The sequence below is a fragment of the Carcharodon carcharias genome, chromosome 32 (assembly GCF_017639515.1).
Source record: "Carcharodon carcharias isolate sCarCar2 chromosome 32, sCarCar2.pri, whole genome shotgun sequence".
Taxonomy (NCBI): Eukaryota; Metazoa; Chordata; class Chondrichthyes; order Lamniformes; family Lamnidae; genus Carcharodon; species Carcharodon carcharias.
Genome location: NC_054498.1, coordinates 16,862,499 through 16,884,175, shown reverse-complemented (window position 1 = coordinate 16,884,175; position 21,677 = coordinate 16,862,499). Strand labels below are relative to the sequence as shown.

At 42.7% G+C, this 21,677-nt stretch overlaps 1 protein-coding gene across 2 annotated transcripts in view; it reads right to left on the bottom strand.

The window, feature by feature from the left end:
* LOC121272124 (neuroplastin-like) overlaps positions 1-20,008 on the bottom strand; it is a 66,841-nt gene extending 46,833 nt beyond the window's left edge. The window contains exon 1 of one of the 2 annotated variants that reach the window (XM_041178603.1): positions 19,804-20,008. In XM_041178603.1, coding sequence (XP_041034537.1) covers positions 19,804-19,891 — 88 coding nt within the window. In that variant the 5' untranslated portion in view covers positions 19,892-20,008. The remainder of the gene's footprint in view (positions 1-19,803) is intronic. The other variant, XM_041178604.1, reaches the window with a different exon arrangement.
* Between the last annotated feature and the right edge of the window lie 1,669 nt (positions 20,009-21,677).

The following is a 21,677-nucleotide window of genomic DNA, read 5'->3' as shown; positions in this document are numbered from 1 at the left end:
GCAAGTGCTAAGCAATGACCATCTCCAATTTGGTGGAGTCTAATCACCTCCCCATGAAACTGACAGCACCATTGCTGAATTCCCCACTATTAACATCTTGAGGGTCATTATTACTGGAAACTTAACTAAAACAGTCACAAATTCTATTTCCACAAGAGGTGATCAGTAGGTGGATATTCTGCACTAAGTCACATCCTGCCCCCCTAAAGCCTTCCTACCAGCTACAAAGCACAAGTCAGGAGTGTGATGGAATATTCTCCACTTGTCTGGATGAGTGCAGCTCCAATAGAACTCAAGGAGCAACCTTCTTGATCAGCAAAACATTCACTGCCCCCCCACTGCCAGTGCTCAGTGGCTGCAGCATGTACCATCTACAAGATATACTGCAGAAATTCACCAAGGATTATTTGACAGTGCCTTCCAAATCCATGTCTAACATCACCTAGAAGAACAAGGGCAGCAGGTGTGTGGAACACTACCATCCTGACTTTTAAATGAATTGCCATTCATACTTCATCACTAGGTCAAAATTCTGGAGCTCCCTTTCTAACAGCATTATGGGTGTAGTTGCACCACATGGACTGCAGTGGTTCAAGACAGTAGCTCACCATCACCTTCTCAAGTGTAATTAGGGACTGTCAACAATGCCCACATTTCTTCTCGTTTCAGCTTCTCCCATTTTACTTAGGGTCGCCACAATGCTGGTCAAGAACCCATCCCCAACTGCTTCTGTCAACCATCATGTTCCAATCTCACTGCGTTTAAGTCTCTCGCCACCTCATCTTTCCATCCGGTCTTAGGTCCTCTTCTTCTCCTCCTTCCTGGCAGTCCCATCTCCATCATTTGCCTCACCATATTTCCTCTCTCTCTCTCCACAACAGGTGACTATACCATTTCAATCTCTTCGACAGCCACATCACGTGGATGAATAAAGAAAATCTACCCTGTACTATACCTAATTTGTCTGAACGTAAAGCTGTGCGAATGTAGTAAACCGAATTTTGCACCTTGAAGTTGCTGTATTTGCTTTACTAAGTAATTTACAGATTGTTACACAAAGGGAAAGGCAAAATTGAATTCCTTTACTTTCTTGCCATCTGTCCGTAAGCAGGGCTGTTTTTAATTTTTGAAATAGACTGTGGTGTGTTTCCCCAATCCCTCTGTCTGAGAGGTCCAATTTTTAAAAGCTTCAAGGAAGCTTAGACTTGACGCAGACTGTTGGTCAGCCTGGAGTCCTGCTTTGATGTTTACAGGCTGGAGTTTGGATAGCAGACTGAGGTACGAGTCTAGAAATGTAGGGCAGAAGCTTCATCATGTGACGTTGCCCATTAATGAGTCAGTTGAAGGCTAAAAAACAGTTTTTTTGCCTCTGGTCAAAATCCATTGTTCACCTTAGGAGATGGTGGCTTTCAGCATCTCTGAAGCTACAGTGAGTTTCGATAGTTCTCCATTTGTTATGGGACTAGGCTGGGGTGACAGATTTGCTGGTCCCTGGTTTCATTGATTGTAATGAAATCAATGAATGAGAGGTGTGAAGTTCCACAAGAACGAGGGCTGAGCTTTTGTCCTGTAACTGCTGCTGGAAATTTCCAGAAACTATAGCCAACTTGTGAATCACGTGATCTGCAGCAGCCACCTTTCGGTTCAGCAAAGACCACTTTTGTAAATAAGCAAAAAGTAGGGTTTGATTTAAGCAGTTTATGATCCCTTTCACGTCTTCGGTACATGACAATATCTTGTGCAAAAAAAACTTGGCAATGATGGCCAGACAAAATCACTGCCCAAGTGTGGACTGATTTTCTGATCTTTCTGATAACAATTCAAACATGCATTACAAAGAGATAAGACAACATTTTGGAAAACCTACCCCAGATAACATACCAAAAGCTCATTCTGTAAAGGTACTCTGTATTCAAAATTGCACCAATTAGTGAACTTTTATTCTGGTACTTTCTACCAAGAGATTCTTCATAGCCCAGTAGATGCTTCATTTGGCTCAGAAACAAGTGACAGTACATAGAATGCACAGATGTCTATGAAATTGTACAAAGAGTAATCCACAGGCAGAAATCTTGGTCCATCTATGCAGACTTTGCAGTGACGTGAATTTGCAGCTTAAAACTATCTTAAAATTTGTCACAACTGGAATTGAGAGAAATTCCACAAAGTATTTTTCTTATCACAAGTCTGCCCCCCACCCCCCCTCACCCCACCCCCCACCCCCCAGTTTCTTTCCAGAAGGTTGTAGTCACAGAATCACAGTGCAGAAGAGGCCCTTTGGCCCATCGAGTCTGCATCGACATGTGAGAAACACCTGCCCTACCTACCTAATCCCATTTACCAGCACTTGGCCCATTGCCTTGAATATTATGATGTGCCAAGTGCTCATCCAGGTACTTTTTAAAGGATGTGAGGCAACCCGCCTCCACTACCCTCCCAGGCAGTGCACTCCAGACTGTCACCACCCTCTGGGTAAAAAGGTTTTTCTTCACATCCCCCTAAACCTCCTGCCCCTCACCTTGAACTTACGTCCCCTCGTGACTGACCATTCAGCTAAGGGGAACAGCTGCTCCCCATCCACCCTGTCCTTGCTCCTCATAATCTTGTACACCTCGATCAGGTCGCCCCTCAGTCTTGAAGAAAAGAGTTGACGTTTCAAGTCCTCGTGACCCTTCGACAGAACTTGAGTTCGAGTCCAAGAAAGAGTTGAAATATAAGCTGGTTTAAGGTGTGTGTGTGGGGGGCGGAGAGATAGAGAGAGAGAGAGGTGGGGGGGGGGGATTGTGGTTGTAGGGACAAACAAGCAGTGATAGAAGCAGATCATCAAAAGATGTCAATGACAATAGTACAATAGAACACATAGGTGTTAAAGTTGGTGATATTATCTAAACGAATGTGCTAATTAAGAATGGATGGTAGGGCACTCAAGGTATAGCTCTAGTGGGGGTTTTTTTTTATATAATGGAAATAGGTGGGAAAAGGAAAATTTTTATAATTTATTGGAAAAAAAAGGAAGGGGGAAACAGAAAGGGGGTGGGGATGGGGGAGGGAGCTCACGACCTAAAGTTGTTGAATTCACTATTCAGTCCGGAAGGCTGTAAAGTCCCTAGTCGGAAGATGAGGTGTTGTTCCTCCAGTTTACGTTGGGCTTCACTGGAACAATGCAGCAAGCCAAGGACAGACATGTGGGCAAGAGAGCAGGGTAGAGTGTTAAAATGGCAAGTGACAGGGAGGTTTGGGTCATTCTTGCGGACAGACCGCAGGTGTTCTGCAAAGCGGTCGCCCAGTTTACGTTTGGTCTCTCCAATGTAGAGGAGACCACATTGGGAGCAACGAATGCAGTAGACTAAGTTGGGGGAAATGCAAGTGAAATGCTGCTTCACTTGAAAGGAGTGTTTGGGTCCTTGGACGGTGAGGAGAGAGGAAGTGAAGGGGCAGGTGTTGCATCTTTTGCGTGGGCATGGGGTGGTGCCATAGGAGGGGGTTGAGGAGTAGGGGGTGATGGAGGAGTGGATCAGGGTGTCCCGGAGAGAGTGATCCCTACGGAATGCCGATAAGGGGGGTGAAGGGAAGATGTGTTTGGTGGTGGCATCATGCTGGAGTTGGCGGAAATGGCGGAGGATGATCCTTTGAATGCGGAGGCTGGTGGGGTGATAAGTGAGGACAAGGGGGACCCTATCATGTTTCTGGGAGGGAGGAGAAGGCGTGAGGGCGGATGCGCGGGAGATGGGCCGGACACGGTTGAGGGCCCTGTCAACGACCGTGGGTGGAAAACCTCGGTTAAGGAAGAAGGAGGACATGTCAGAGGAACTGTTTTTGAATGCAGCATCATCGGAACAGATTCCGACTAGGGACTTTACAGCCTTCCGGACTGAATATTGAATTCAACAACTTTAGGTCGTGAGCTCCCTCCCCCATCCCCACCCCCTTTCTGTTTCCCCCTTCCTTTTTTTTCCAATAAATTATAAAGATTTTCCTTTTCCCACCTATTTCCATTATATAAAAAAAAAACCCACTAGAGCTATACCTTGAGTGCCCTACCATCCATTCTTAATTAGCACATTCGTTTAGATAATATCACCAACTTTAACTTTAACACCTATGTGTTCTATTGTACTATTGTCGTTGACATCTTTTGATGATCTGCTTCTATCACTGCTTGTTTGTCCCTACAACCACAACCACCCCCCCACCTCTCTCTCTCTCTATCTCTCCGCCCCCCACACACACACCTTGAACCAGCTTATATTTCAACTCTTTCTTGGACTCGAACTCAAGTTCTGTCGAAGGGTCATGAGGACTCGAAACGTCAACTCTTTTCTTCTCCGCCGATGCTGCCAGACCCGCTGAGTTTTTCCAGGTAATTCTGCTTTTGTTTTGGATTTCCAGCATCCGCAGTTTTTTTGTTTTTATCGCCCCTCAGTCTTCTCTGCTCCAACGAAAACAACCCAAGTCTATCCAACCTCTCTTCATAACTTAAATGTTTCATCCCAGGCAACATACTGGTGAATCTCCTCTGCAACCCCTCCAGTGCAATCACATCCTTCCTATAATATGGCCACCAGAACTGCACACACTACTCCAGCTCTGGCCTCACTAAGGTTCTATACAACTCCAACATGACGTCCCTACTTTTGTAATCTATGCCTCGATTGGTAAAGGCAAGTGTCCCATATGCCTTTTTCACCACCCCACTAATGTGCCCCTCCACCTTCAGAGATCTATGAACACACACGCTCCCTTTGTTTTAACTCCTCACTTGTGGGCTGATCTATTTCTAAAATTTCTCCTGCAAGGTTATGATTCGCATGCGAGCTTGGAGAATGAGCGTTAGTTAGCAGGGCAATTCCAGGGGTGCATTAGTGATCCTACTCTCAGGAGAAGTTTAGAGGTGCAGGTTCAGCATTGGGTTTGTAAATTAATTGTCTAGCCCCTCAAACCAGAGTAGAAATAATTTAGAAAGGTTTCCTATTTTAACCTATGGCTCCCCTGGTGCGCTCAGGGAGTACTTTCATGACAAAGTTATTTGCCATTTCACACCAAAAAAATTGTCACAAAGCAGGGGACAAATGTAGATTTGAATCCCACTCACTGAAATGCTTGGCCTGGATCATGTTGAGCAGGAAGGTGGCCAACAAGGTTTGTAATATTTTCCATCAGGCTAGGTACGCATAAAAAAAGAATACACATGGACAATCAGTTACAAAGGACAATGGCTGGAGCCCGGAGTAGCCATCTCAAGACCAAGGAAACCCAAAAAAAGCTGAGAACAAAATCCACAATTTATTACAAAAGCTGAGGGGTAAGATAAGGTCTACATCCAAATCACACTGATAATTGGATAACAATCTCACAACTATCAGTTCCTAACAAGATGTGGATACATGTCAACTTCTCAATCTCTAGCATTGTCTTATAAATGAAAGGCTTGCATTTATAGAACACTTTTCGCGACCTCAGAGCATCTCTTAAGTGCTTTACAGTCAATGAAGTACTTTTCAAAAATGTAGCACTTGTTAAAATGTAGTAACTGTTATAATGCAAGAATCATGGAAAGCAAAATGTACACAGCAAACTCCACAAACAGCAATGTGATAATTGTCAGGTAATCGGTTTCAGATTTTTTTTTAAACATAAAAACGGGAAAAATATTAGTCAGGACGCAATCACAATACTGCCTTAGGATCTTTTATGTCTACCTTAGAGAGAAGGGATTGCGGGGGTAGGGCTCAGTTTGATGAATCATGCAAAAAATGGCACCAGCAACAATGTTGCATTCTCTCAGCACTGCACACTGGGATGTCAGTCTAGATTGCGTCCAAATTCCTGCAGTGAGACTTGAAACCACAACCTTCTGACTCACGGTGACTCGTTGGGTAGTACTCTAAGTGCAGAGGGATCTGGGTGTCCTCGCTCATGAATCGTTGAAAGCTAGTATGCAGGTACAGCAGGTAATAAGGAAGGCAAATGGAATTTTGGCATTTATTGCGAAAGAAATAGAGTATAAAAATAGGGAAGTGTTGTTGCAACTGTACAAGGCATTGGTGAAACCACACCTAGAGTATTGTGCACAGTTTTGGTCCCCTTAATTGAGGAAGGATGTAGTTGCATTGGAGGCAGTTCAGAGGAGGTTCACTAGATTGATTCCAGAGATACAGGGCTTGTCTTATGAGGAGAAATTGAGCAGGTTTGGACTATACTCGCTAGAGTTTAGAAGGGTGAGAGGAGATCTAATTGAGGTATATCATATCCTAAAGAGGATAGACAAAGTAGATGTGGAGCGGATGGTTCCCTTTGTGGGGTATTCTAGAATGAGAGGCCACAGTTTTAGGCTAAGGGGTGGTAGATTTAAATCAGAGATGAGGAGGAATTATTTTTCTCAAAGGGTTGTGGAATTCACTACCTCAGGGTGCAGTGGATGCCGGGACACTGAATAAATTTAAGGAGGAGATAGACAGATCTTTAATTAGTAGCGGGTTGAAAGGTTATGGGGAGAGGGTGGGAAATTGGGAGTTGAGGCCAAAATGAGATCAGCCATGATTGTATTGAATGGCAGGGCAGGCTTGAGGGGCTGAATTGCCTACTCCTGCTCCTAGTTCTTATGTTCTTATAAGCTGTTTCTGCTATTTTCTAAAAAAAGTTTCGAGAGTAAGTTAAACATAACCTCTGTTGTTATCAAGTGATGACTATAAAGTCAGTTCTCCTTGGGTACTACTGAACGAATCTCATCTTTGTCCAATGCACTTACATTTTTGATATAATTATGTGGAATTGTAACTGTACAGAATGCTGTATAATAAGTCATCTCAATGGAATAACATTCTTGAACTGTCGTTACTCCTAATAAATCCTTTCACAAGAGTAAATCATACTTAACAGCAGTTTTTGTTTTCAAATTACATTTGATATCACTGCCCTTTTATGGTAGCTTGAGGCAGAAGCACACTTCTGACACTGGCTTATATAAAGTACCAGATACCAGAGCATGAAGTTCTGGAGCATGAGGTAGATCGAAAGTGACAAATACCAGGTTCAACAGAGTAAAATTAGTCAATCTGAGTTTCAGCAACCAAGTGTAGAATGGGTTCTAAATAATTCTGATTTTATCCAGGTATCTATTTAACTACTAAAACACAAACTATTCTCATTTTGTCCCAAATGCAAACAATCAAAAATCTTTCCCTACTACCACGTCGATTTTTGACCTTTGTAGTACTGATTTCAAAACTTATTAAACAAACTTGGATACAAAGCAGTTGGACATTTCAATATTCACAACTTCCCAATTCCCACATTGATGCAACACTAGTGACCCAAATTAGTTTCTCTATATTGGCTTCCTTTGAAGAATTATGCTCCTAGGGTCCAGGATCATTTTTATATCCCAGATTTCGCAATTAAGTCACAGTCTCAGGCTAACTTATAATGAAAATGTTTTGTTTCTATTAACCATATAATGCAACTCTCCTGACTCCAAGCAATTCATGGACATCGGTCTGCAGATATGTTGATTAAACATGAGTGTTAAATATATTAACCCTCCTGGGCTGGAGGGACTGAGCTATAAGGAAAGGCTGAATATCAGTCTGCAGATATCAAACTTATTATTCTATTGACAAAGATTTGTGTTCACCTTTTAATGGAAAACTGTCTCCAAATCTTTTATAATGGATTAACCATTAGGGGAGAATTTTAGGGCGGTTAAGATTATCAGAAAGGGAGCAGCACATTCATCCCCTCCAGCCCATTCTGTTGTTCAATTAGATCATGGCTGATCTATACATCAATTCCATTTGCTCCCAATCCTTCAGTTTCCTATCCAACAAAAATCTAGCATGCTCATCCTAATTTTTTCAACTGACCCATTATCCAAAGCCTTTTGGGGGGAGAGAATTCCAGCTTTCCACCACCCTATGTGTAAGAAAGTGCTTCTTGATTTCACTCGTTAATGGTCTAGCTCTAATTTTAAGATTATAATCCTTGAGCTGGATAACCTTGGCACAGGTAATAGTTTTTCTGTATCTAGTCCAATAAATCCTATCATTTTAAACACCTCAATTATAAAGTAAGAGAAGGACTACATCAAATAAACCATTTATTTGTCACAAAACCTTCAAAAAAAAAACATTATAGTTCCAAATTTCTTAGCATTGTAATGAAAGATATTATACAGAGCATATAACAGACCTCACTAAAGTAATTTTTGTGCACTATATCTGGAAATACTAATGTCTGATGTTATTTTCCTACTATTTAATCAGTTAAGAGTTAGCATCCAGTAAGTTTGTACTAAAATAAGGTGACTCAGGGCATCTTTCTGTTACACATTTTACAAATCAAACACTGTTGTATAATTTTCAGCATGACCAAAGTGGCCTCAATTTACTTTCGATATAATGAAAACGTTTCCTTTCTATTTTCAAACAGGCTCAAACCAATCAAGATGGTCGCAAAGTAAGTCACTTATAATCATAAGTCGTAACTGTTCAGGCCCTCAAATTAATTTTCCACCTCCGTTTTTATTTCCAAATGCAGCTTTGCAAAACACGCTGAGGACATTGCTACTGCACTATAATCAAAGGATACATTTGAAACTAGCATTATCGCAATTGTGGAATTTGTGAAATTAGTTCTAAATAGTATGAGTTCAAATAATTGCATGTCATTATAGCATTTTTAAAAATTTGTTTGTGGGATGTGAGCATCACTGCTCAGAGGGCATTTAAGAGTCAACCACATTGCTGTGGGCCTGGAATCACATGCAGGCCAGACCAGGTAAGGATTGCAGATTTCTCTTCCTAAAAGGAGATTAGTGAACCTGTTGAGTTTTTATGTCGATCAGCAATGGTTTCATCATCCGACTTCAAATTCCAGATTTTTCCCTCTGTGGTGGGATTTGAACCCAGGTATCCAGAACATTACCCTGGGTCTCTGAAATGCTAGTCAGTGACAATACCACTATGCCACCACCTCCCCCCCCATAGATATAAAGCATAGATGTATTGAAGGCAAAGCTAAGTAATCCTTTATTCATTTCTCCCTTGTGTTTAGGTTGATAGGATTAGATGAAAGGAGGTGGGAGGAGGGTCATATGGTGCACAGATAAAAAGCAAAACATTACAGATGCTGGAAATCTGAAATAAAAACAGAAAATTCTGGAAACACTCAGCTGGTCAGGCAGCACCTGTGGAGAGAAAAACAGAGATAACACTTCAGGTTGATGACAGCTCTGATGAAAGATTATCAACCTGAAACATTAACTCTGCTTCTCTCTCCACAGGCACTGCCTGACCTGTTGAGTATTGCCAGCCTTTTGTTTTTATTACCAACATTGGCCAGTTGGGGTGAGTGCCCTGTTTCTGTGCTGTACATGCTACGTAGGTTATTGTTTGCTAAATCAGGTTTGAAAGAGACTATTTTGGTCCAAATGGCCAGCCCAAGAGTTCGAGACACCAAATACACCATTCTTTTAGTGGAAAATTGTCTCAAGATCATTTATAATGGTTTAATCACTGGAAGAGAATTTTAGAGCACTAAAGGTCATCAGACAAGGTCCAATCCATTCAGCCCCTCCAGTCTCAAGTAATTTTTTAAAATAAATCCTAGTCCAACGCCCCTTATAATTATTGAAGTTAAAAGTCTTCCTGACATAGATTTGCAAAGATTAAAATATGGGGAGAGAAAGCTAGAGGGTGGTTTGTTTACATTGATAGTAGAAAGGCAAACCTTAATGGGGTTCATAAGCCTGCCTCAGTAGGGCTGGTTTCTCAGTTACTATCTGAATTGCTAGATAATGCTTAATGTTTTAAGGCCAAGGAAAAGGGCAAAAGACTTGCAGGACTCTAATGCTACAGTGGAAGAGATTCTTGTCAATGATTTTTATTACAAATCAACAACATTCAACCTTGTATCACTTGAAATAATGAAGCGTGGGGGTGGCAAAGATGACTAGATGACTTCCAAACAAAAAGTGTTATAAATATAAACAGCTGTGCAAGAATAAAAATCTGCAAAGGATTAACCACAAGGCTAGAAGGCGCAATAAAGCTAGACTTAAAAATAGATCCAGGTTCAATGTTGTTATATAATTAATTTGTTATTTGGCTGGTTATACGTTGCTTGCTTGTTCAAAACCCTGCAGTTTCACGTTACCGAAAAGACACTTTCTAATCAGTCAGTAATTGCTTTGTTAGCACAGAAGGGAAATAGAGAAACTGAGTAAATATTTCATGTGATATTGGAGCTCAGCAGAGACTCCCCACACATTTCTCTCCTCTGAATCATTTTATTTTTCTGGCGCTATTCCTTATGGGCTCTTGGAATACTGTCAGTAGAATTCAATTTGTTAAAATTATAAACTGAAGATAAGCAGGCATATGGCCATTTACATGGATTTTTGTAGCGGAATTTAATTTTCTTCAGAGATTTCAGGAACACAGGATCAACAAAATTTTTAATAATTCGGTGTTAAGCCATTTTGAGTATTAATGTGTATTTTTAGAATTTCACTCCAGCAGTTCCCACAGACGCTCCAATCCAATTGAAATGCCATGGCCTGGTGTCACATTCAACCAGCACCTTGAGAGATTTTTGTCCTCAATGTAAAAGGAACACAGAAAATTTGATATAAAAAGGTCAACTACAAAAGCATTTCTTTAAACTGAACTGTGACCAATTACTAAATACGGAAAGTAATACAGTCATATGTATGCAAATCTTCCCCTTTCCAACCTGCCCTGTGTCTGTTGCATCGGCCCTGTTTATTTAAATTGAATCACAACTACAGATAGTACTTGAGGACGAAGGAAAATAAATAAAATTGTTAGGTTCACTTATCATAAAAGCAAATTAGAATGCATCATTAATGGTGCATTAAAGTATAAAGTGACATATATCCAGTCATTAAAGATTGACAAATAACAAGAATTATGCATCTTCCATTGGTAAACTTTTTCCCCTCGTCCTTCTTGACCCTTATACAGCCTTTGGCATGGTTGACTATGCCATCTTGCTCCAAAGCCTCTCCACTGTCGTCCAGCTGGGTAGGGCTGTGCTCACCTGGTTCCATTCTCATCTGTCTGAACATAGCCAGGGAATAACTTATAATGGATTCTCTTCTTGCTCTTACATTGTTATCTCTGGTGCGCCCAAGGATCTATTCATGGTCCCCTGCGATTTTTCCTCACCGACAGTATCCAAAGGCACAGCATTAGTTTTCATTTGCATGCTAATGACACCCAGCTTTACATAATCACCACCTCTCTCAGCTTTTCCATGTTACTAAACTATTAGACTGCTTACCCAACATCCAGCACTGGATAAGCAGAAACTTCCTCTAATTAAATATCAGGAAGACTGATGCCATTGCTTTCAGTCCACACTCCAAACTCCATTCCCTAGCTACTGGCTCCATCCCTCTCCTTAGCAACAGTCCGAGACTGAATTAGTCGGTCCTCAACATTGTTGTCATATTTGACACTGAAATGAGCTTCCAACCACATATTCGCACTATTACGACCGCCCATTTCCACCTTCACAACATTTCCCCGACTTCATCCGTCTCAGCTCATGTGCTGCTGACACCCTCATCCATGTCTTCATTACATTTAGACTTGACTATTCCAATGCAATCCAGGCTGATGTCTCACATTTTACCCCATATAACCTTGAGGCCATCCAAAACTCTGCTGCCCACGTTTTAACTTGCAGCAAGTCTGATTCCTCTAGCATGCCTGTGCTGACAAAATGGCTCCCAGACAAGCAGCATCTTGATTTTAAAATTCTCTTCCTTGTTTAAAAACTCCTCCCTATCTTTGCAATCTTCTCCAGCCCCACAACCCTCCGAGATATATGCGCTCATTCAGTTCTGGCCTCTTGAACAATCCCAATTTTAATCGCTCCACCACTGGTGGCCATGCCTTTAGTTGCCTAGGCCCTAAGCTTTGGAATACCCTCCCTACACCTCTTCTCTCTTGCTCTCCTACCTAAAGGCACTTCTTAAAACCTACCTCCTTGACCAAACTTTAACCATGCCCACATGAAGAACCTTGATAAGATGTTACAGCATCTGTTAAGAGAAGATATAGACTAAAACTTCAAGTCTTTTCAGTTGAAAAAAAAATGAGATTTTTCACAATCCTTTTGAATAAAGGAAATCATTCTAATTCTTCCCCATCTCGGTTGATAAAATCCTCTTCAAAAAGAAATGTGGCATTAGTTACCTCAATTGTCATTCAATAACCCACAATAATGCTGCTCCCTTCCAAAAGAAGGTACTTTGTTCCACTTGTGAACAATGTTTATGGGGGTAAGCAGAAAATGACATTGCCTCCATTTGTAGGAGACGCTTTACATGAAATGTATGGAATTAGCCATGAAAGACAGAAGCAGGGTAATTAAGCAAATTCCTGTCTGCAGTGATCCAAGGCCTGAAGCGCAGTTTCTGCCATTTACAGCACTGAAGGGGAATCTATACTAAATGCAATCAATTAAGAAGTTAAATGATTACTCAATATGAACTTAAATAAATCCAGCATATTGTAAATGCTACGTTTTCTAACAAAGCAAATGCCAGCCCCTGCAGATCATGTTTGCATGATGTACATCATCTCATACTTTAAACATATAAAATATGACAGGCCTAACGCTTGCAAGATTTTAAAGCAGACTAGAAACACATTGTAAGCACTGCCTCAATGTACAGGATATTTGACCATTAATACAGAATAATTTGTCAGAATAATCTTGGCTGCTGTGGCTCAAAGCACAGTATGGAATCTCTTTCATTACTCACACACTGCAAGCCAAAAAATTATTACTCTGGGAAGTGCAACTTAAACTCAATTTAATGTGCTTATTACTAAACTACTGATGTCTAATGCAGTCTAATCACAAAATTGTGAGCTCTGAAATTCAAAGCAAGCTTTCAGTAAACATTAAATTTTTTTGAGATGTAGAAAGTAAAGTGCTGTAAAGCATTCTGTAAAAGCTATTTATTCTATTGAACGTTATTAGCTTCAATTGAAAGTTATCAAGACCAAAACACAAAAAAGGCCTGATTTTGCTGAAAACGAAAGGTTTTCCTTTCTCTCTCAATCTGTCCCAATATTTGTCTTTCTGCACCCATTAGAGTGGGTAAAATTCATCCTCCTCTTTATATCCCAGATCTTTAATCTCTTTGGTTAAGGCATTGCCTGCGCTATTGTTTGCCAAGGCCCCAGATGCCATGTTGTACCATTATCAGCACACACTTCCAGAAACTTTGTGGGCAAAATTTTTGAAACTTAAACTTCCAATTGTCAGTCTAACAAGAAGAGCACACCACAGTATGCCCTGCTTTAGCAAAATCTGGCCCTTGATGATGAACAGTGTGGCAAAACCATTCACTATATCCTTCTTAAGGACCAACCTTGGGTCCTATATTGGAGCTTTTGTTACAAAATGTTTCTATCAGGGAATTCTTGTTCCTGCACACCTCTGCAAAATTTGAGGACGACTAAATAAAACACTGCGACAGTACTTAAGTTAGTGCTCTATAAAGGAAAAATCTGCATCATTTTAGAAACCCAGTGGATTCCCAACACACACACATACACACACACACACACACAAATATGACCAAGAACACGTGTGTACAGCCTAAGAAAAACCTTAAAGTTTGGTTAGTTAGTTATTTCGCTGTCTGAACAAGAGATTGATTTTTACATAGTGAAGTGCAGTAGGACACTCCTTGAACATGGCATCTATCACCTCATTGAACATCACCCACCTGTCCTATTTAATGCTGCATTTTGTAAAATTAAAATGGTGACATTTACTAAAGGCAACTATAAATTAACAGAAAAACATTGAACGTAACTACAGTATGTGAAAGCCATAGCTATCAGGGAATAAGCCAAAATACTGCACTAAATTTAAAATGAATCAAGTTGTACATTGCTCAATACTGTACCTGCTCATGTCCTCAATGAATAGTTTTACCACAAAAATGTAAAGTTTGCATATATAGATCAAAACAGATAAACCACATTTTATGAAAAATAACGTAAATAAAAATATTGACTATCACAGCAGTTCTGAAACATTGCATTCTTAATTGATCGATTCTACAATATAACAAAGCATTAGTGAAACATTTCACAACATTGTTGGATGGACAGAATGTTAACATTGTACAAATGCAAACGTTTCACTGTGCCCCCATTCAAAAAAAATCATGCGACTGCATTGCTTGCTGTGTTTACATGGTGCCCAATTCAATTTTTCCACTTCAAAATTAAACAGTAGGAAAATCCACCAGTCAGATTGCAACTATGAATTAGTAATTCCACAAACTGGCATGCTCCAAGCAGCCAGATTCAAACCCTTGCTGTTTTTCACTCTCACTGTATCACCCAGCTCCCACAGTTGCACTATTTTGGGCCATCCAGCACACACAAAATCTAATTTTGCTGCTTTGCCACCAGCACAACACACCTTTGGCTCTCGTTACTGAGACTAAATGGGGTGCGATCAAAACAACAACAAAAAACCCTCCAAGCTATTGTATTACTCTCCATCGGAGACAGGGAAGCTAAACTTGAAGCAAGTCTGTACTACCAACAGCACAGGCAGCAATTATTTTTAATTATCAGTTGCTGTTAAATTAGGGGGTCTTTTTCTAAAAATTTTGGATGCTAAGAAGCACCATAATTTAGATGGCACAAACACTGAATTAAACCAGCAGCGATTTGGGTTACAGGGAGGGAAGGCGAAAGATCTAGATGAAAATGGATCGGCGTAACAGAAAAAAAACAGCTGTTTGTGAAAATTTACTTTCTGGCCTCCCCAGCCATTGAAAACTATTGGCTCTTGCTGGCATATAGTTAGGTGCAAGGGCATCAATCACCCTGTATGATCCAAGTGGCCATTTTCCACACACCAGCCGGCCCAGCAAGGGTCAGTGAGCTACTCGGTTGTGAAAGCAACAACCATAAAACTCAATTCAGTCTTCAGCCACACATACGAATGTTTCAAAACCAAGGCAGCATATCTATCACAAGCAGGATCGCTGTGTGATATTTTACTCCTTCTAGGCATGGGAGAGTCAGGGCCAATTGTTGCATTCTAACTGCTGCCCCAGGTGAGATCTGTCTCACTGCAGACCTAGAATTCAAGCTTGGACTTTCCTGGACAGGATCGCTCAATATGACAGAGGACAGCATGAATACAAAATAAGCCATGGCAAATTTTTGTTAAAATAAAATTATTGTTCTCAAACCCCCCACCCACCCACCCCTGCCACCACTCCAAAAGAATGGCTTCCTTCCATCCACAAGCACCTGCTATTGTTTCCCAGTGCTCCCTCCAATATGGGGAGGACAGCAGAAAGCTTGCAGTGATTCAAACTGCCCCTCTTACACACAGTTTGCAACACCTGTGCTGACTCTAACTGAAAGCCAAATATTGGCTGCAAAGCCAACATTTGATGGCAGAACTAGAATTTTTGAGAGAAGGTACCATGTAAACAGAGCAAAAACATTCAGCCTGTAGACAGGTCTCAAAAATGCAAACTTCAAATGCAAGTACAATAATTTTATATCTCATCATTTTACAACCAAAAAAGAAAACATGGTAAATCCTCTCCAATGGGACAGCACATTAGATGCTGCAGTCCTGCATCAATTGCAAGGTGAAGAACTCAATTACTTATGCAGGGATACTCAAGCATAAAAGTCACTGTTAGGACAGAAAAGGGGAAAGGCAAAATGATGAGGGAATATAATCCTATCGTGCTACCTTGAAATAACAGGAATGGCAGCAAATGCATTTGCACACTTTTTTTGAACTATAAATTTGCAGTTAAAAAAATGAAAATATGGAACTACTTCATGAAGGAAGTCAGGTGAAAAGTAAATTTTGATCCCAAGTGACCAAATTATATAAATATATAGTATAACCATATCAATGAATTGGGTGCTGGTGACATAACACCTTGGAGGGCTTGTGCGGCAGAATACCAACTCCCCAAGAGCCATGGTTTCAATTTCATGGTTACGGGTCAAAAGCATCAACAGAACAATCAACCACCACCAGGGTGACATCACAAACCAATCAGCTAAGCTAGGAAGGAACTGAAGCCGGAAGCCCAGTCTGTCAGCTATATAATATTACTGTAGTGCTGAAAAAGCATAACTAAATTTCTCCAAATCCCCCAAGAACTAACTGAATAACCATCTCCAGTACATTTTATACCAGCCTCCAATCCAAGCTACATCTTTAAACATTAATTATATGTTCCCCAAATTCCATACATTTCTTTCCCTTTAATAAATGGTTGGAAGCATGAGATTCTCTAGCTGCCTTGCAAAATGGAATAAAACTCACGTGGGCCCAGGAAATAAACTGTTTCGATAGAAGAACTAGACACGAACAGCTGTAAATACCCAGACAATTTGACTGTCAATATTTAAGGAAACTAAGCTCAATGACGGAGCTCTTCCGTGTAATTATCTCAAATACTCTGAAGTCCTGAACATTAGAGTGGCTTACACAAATGTGTAGTTGTCAAGTAAAGGGACTGTACCATTTTTTTAACATATATGTTAAAAGGACAATGAGCATTTCTTGGTCTCTCTGAGCTTTAAGTTTTTAGTTATCGGTTGGTTGCCTTTTTTACTGGTTTTTGTCTAGCTTAGTTCACGCTATTTTTCAATACTTTGGTCGACAGCACCAAATTCTACAAAAGAAAATGTTGCATCACATTTACATTTTTTGACCAAAAATAATCATTGCAATAAATATTCTGAAATTTTCAATTTTACATTGGACATTAAAACTTCAGTGAATTAAATGTTCTATAACATTGAGATTCTTCCTTAATCCTACCAAAAAGGAGAGAAACTTGATTTTTTTTCTCAAAGAAACAACTTCCCCGCCTCCAACAGTCCATTCAAGCAGACAATTTAAGGTACAAAAAACTCTCAAATCATTCTCAAGCTTTCCTCAAAATAGGTTGACATGGGAAGTAAAGAAATAATTTTGCAAAGCTTTAAGATTTTGCTTTTCATCTGACATGATTACCTGCCACTTCTAACAAATGTTTCTTACTCACTTTGAACCTTGAAGTATATTATGAAGGCTCTGGACACAATAATAGAAACCAATTGTCATTAGCAGTGCAGGGTTAAATTAAAATCAATCTCTTGTTTCAGCTGCAATTCTGTTTGCAGAATAAAGTGGCTTTTATCAGATAACGGCTGCTGCTACACTAACTAAGCTTTCATTTTGTTGTTGTTGCTAGTAAACTTTTACCATAAGGACATAAGAAATAGGAGCGAGAGTAAGTCATACAGCTCCTTGGGCCTGCAATGCTGTTCAAGATCGTCATGACATGTCCATTTTTCCAGCCACTCCCCCTATCCCTTAGTGCCCAAAAATCTATCAATCTCAGCCTTGAATACATTCAAAGACTGAGCAACCACAGTCCTCTGGGTTAGAAAATTCCAATTATTCACAACCTTCAGTGATGAAAATTTCTCCTCATCTCAGTCCTAAATGGTCAACCCCTTACCCTGAGATTATGCCTCTTGGTTCCAAACCCTGCGAACGGGAAACAGCCTCTCAGCATCTACCCTGTCAAGCTTCTCGGAATTTTATATGTTTCAGTGAGATCACTTTTCATTGTGATCAGTTAAGGCAGGAAGCCTATCTAACACCAAGTGCGAATTCCTACACCACTTGGATTACAGCAGTTTAAGAAAGCAGCTCACCACCACCTTCTCAAAGGCACTAGCAACAAATTTCGTTCTGGCTGACAACTATCGTATTCCAAGAATGAATTTTTAAAAATTAAGATTTGTATGACAACTTTACCAGGAGGTGCTTTTTATACTTAAATAATATATTTTGAGTAACTCCCAAAATACAAAACTGAGATGCTATCCATTCATACATAATTAGACACACTGTTTTATGGGGGCTGAATCTGTCAAATTTTGTTTTTATTACATGAGATGAAAGGATTTTCAGCAGTGTTTGTGGGATTATGTTCCATGGTTCTATTTATTTTTTCCCCATAAAGGCTGCATTTAAATAGCCTTGATGACATCTCTATAAAGATACTGGCTCAACATCTCCAATCAAAACAGCCAAGCTAATTTTCAGGATCACTCTGACCTTGTAATGCCTCCACTGCTTTCCTGTAGAAGATGCTGAATTACATTAAGTAACATCTCCTTCAAGCTCGAGAGACAATACTGACAGGACGGAAAAAGCAGTGGAAATGGAATGAAACTACCATACTTAAAAAAAATATGCACTGTCATCAGCATCAGGCTATAGAATTTCCTCAATTTAGATATTGCGGTGACGAAACTGGGTCTCTGCGTGGTGATGTAAAGGATAATATAAATATATCTCTGATTAATCCTTTACAGTTAGATTCCTTTCATTACTTCCGGCTTTATGCAATTATTTCCAATGCATTTGCTACCTTTTCCTAAACTTGACAAAAACAGCCAATGACTTAGCATATTTTAATTGCCATCTCAGATCTTGGTAAAATGTTATTAGAACAGATTTCCTTCCCCTTTTCGGTGTCCTCAATTATAAAGAAGAATGAATGTCAAATGGGAAATTTTGAGAGTGCCTCTGCGCTGCAGTACCATATTGCATTCACCACTTGCAACTCAGACACTGCATTCTGCAAGACACCAGCTCAGAATAGAAAAGCACCAGTGAAACAAAATTGTTTTATCTAAAAAAAACAAACTGTGCTATTACAACCTGATCTCTTTGAAAACATTTTACACTGAAGGCAGATGTAAAAAGAAAACAGTTTGGTCATTAAAGGTGAGGGGGAGAAGAGGGGGGATTTGGGCACTAATACAGCATTGAGTTTGCATTTGTTTGAGCCGGTAAACATATATTGAATACATATTGATATTCTAGAGATAGGTAATGTGAAAATAAGGCAATTTGCAATAGTTTAAAAGTGATATGGAATGCAATTAAATTGAGCATACCAGGTTAGAAAAAAAAAGTTTGAAATTCAATTAAATAGAACACATTTAGCGATGAGCAAGGCAAAGTCTTAATCCTCTCTCAGGTTCCTACATTACCCCCACCTCCCCCAACCTGTCCCCCAGAGCAAATCTGACAGTTCTGCACCGCCCCCCCCCCCCCACCCCACCCATTCCCCCAGGGAGGGAGGGAGGGAGGGAGGTCTGACCGATCCTACCCCCACCCCCTCTCCCAACCTTTCCCCCAGAGCAAATCTGACAGTTCTGCACCGCCCCCCCCCCCCACACCCCACCCATTCCCCCAGGGAGGGAGGGAGGGAGGGAGGTCTGACCGATCCTACCCCCACCCCCTCTCCCAACCTTTCCCCCAGAGCAAATCTGACAGTTCTTCACCGCCCCCCACCACCCCCCCCCCCAACCCCCCACCACACTCATTCCCCAAGGGAGGGAGGGAGGGAGGGAGTTCTGACCAATCCTACCCCCACCCCGTCTCCCAACCTGCCCCCCAGAGCAAATCTCATGGTTCCTAACCACCACCCCCCCCCCCCCCCCCAACTACCCCAGGGAGGAGGGAGGTCTGACCCGCACCTTCCAACCATCCCCCCCAACTTCACCCCAGGGCAAATCTGATGGTTCCTAACCGCCCCCCCCCCCCCCCCCCCAAAACTCCCCCAAGGAGGAGGGAGGTCTGACCTGGTCTTACCCCCCCCCCCCCCCCCCCAGGGGAATATGACGGTTCCTAATCCCCCCCCCCCCCCCCAAAGGAAGCCCTGCCCCCCAGCCTGGGACTCGGGGCACTCACCGTTCTGTCCGCGGGCCGGTGCTAGGCTGAGCCAGAGCAGGGCGGACACGGCGGCGCTGAGCCAGGCCGGGCCGCGGGCCGTTGCCATGGTGCTGCTGGTGCTGCTGCTGCTGCTCGTTCCGTCGATTGCGCCGCTCCCGCTGCTGTCCCGACTCGGTCCGCACGGACTGCACCAACTCCTCCGTCCCCTCCTCGCCCCCCCTCCCCCCTATCCAGGTAAAAACCCACTCGCGCGAGACCTCAGCAGCCGAGGCGCCGCGAGATCTCCGGCAGAATCGACACCCCCAGCCGCGCGCACGCGCGCCAGCAAGAGGGTGCGCGCAGCCAGGTGACGTGTGTCTGCCTTGCAGGCTGTGCAGCCATTTTGCACATCCTGCCACAAGAGGCACTGTGGTACAGTTCCACACCCTGCAGCAGGAGACACTGTGGTGCAGTAGCACACCTTGCAACAGGGGGCTTTATGGTGCAGCTCCACACCCTGCAGCAGGAGGCACTGCGGTGCAGTTTCACACCCTGCAGCAGGAGACACTGTGGCGCAGTAGCACACCTTGCAACAGGGGGCTTTATGGTGCAGCTCCACACCCTGCAGCAGGAGGCACTGCGGTGCAGTTTCACACCCTGCCACCAAAGTCGCTGTGGTGCAGTTCCACACACTGCCACGAGGCTTTGTGGTGCAGTTCCACACTCTGCCATCGAAGGCACTGCTCCATACCCTGCTACATGAAGCGCTGTGGTGCAATTCCACTCCCTGCTACATGAAGCGCTGTGGTGCAATTCCACTCCCTGCTACATGAGGCGCTGTGGTGCAGTTCCACTCCCTGCTACATGAGGCGCTGTGGTGCAGTTCCACTCCCTGCTACATGAGGCGCTGTGGTGCAGTTCCACACCCTGCTACATGAGGCGCTGTGGTGCAGTTCCACTCCCTGCTACATGAGGCGCTGTGGTGCAGTTCCACACCCTGCTACATGAGGCGCTGTGGTGCAGTTCCACTCCCTGCTACATGAGGCGCTGTGGTGCAGTTCCACACCCTGCTACATGAGGCGCTGTGGTGCAGTTCCACACCCTGCTACATGAGGCGCTGTGGTGCAGTTCCACACCCTGCTACAGGAGGCACTGTGCTGCAATTCCACACCCTGCTACAGGAGGCACTGTGGTGCAGTTCCACACCCTGCTACATGAGGCGCTGTGGTGCAGTTCCACTCCCTGCTACATGAGGCACTGTGGTGCAGTTCCACACCCTGCTACATGAGGCACTGTGGTGCAGTTCCACACCCTGCTACAGGAGGCACTGTGGTGCAGTTCCACTCCCTGCTACATGAGGCACTGCGGTGCAGTTCCACACCCTGCTACAGGAGGCACTGTGCTGCAATTCCACACCCTGCTACAGGAGGCACTGTGGTGCAGTTCCACTCCCTGCTACGTGAGGCACTGCGGTGCAGTTCCACACCCTGCTACATGAGGCACTGTGGTGCAGTTCCACACCCTGCTACATGAGGCGCTGTGGTGCAGTTCCACACCCTGCTACATGAGGCGCTGTGGTGCAGTTCCACACCCTGCTACAGGAGGCACTGTGGTGCAGTTCCACACCCTGCTACATGAGGCACTGCGGTGCAGTTCCACACCCTGCTGCCAGGGGCACTGCTCCACAACCTGCTGCAGGGGGTATTAGCTGACATCCCTTTGAAAGTTGACGACTTCTCGGGGTTGCGATGTGTCTTCACGGGACATGACCCTGGTAGAAGCCTGTGTGTGACTTCATTTAATTTGGATTCCTTGGGACGCCATCATTGTCCACACGATCTGGACAGGTGGTCAAATTTCATTGACATGTCTAACCATGAAGACTGGGACTACCTTGCCGCTGCAACCGTCTT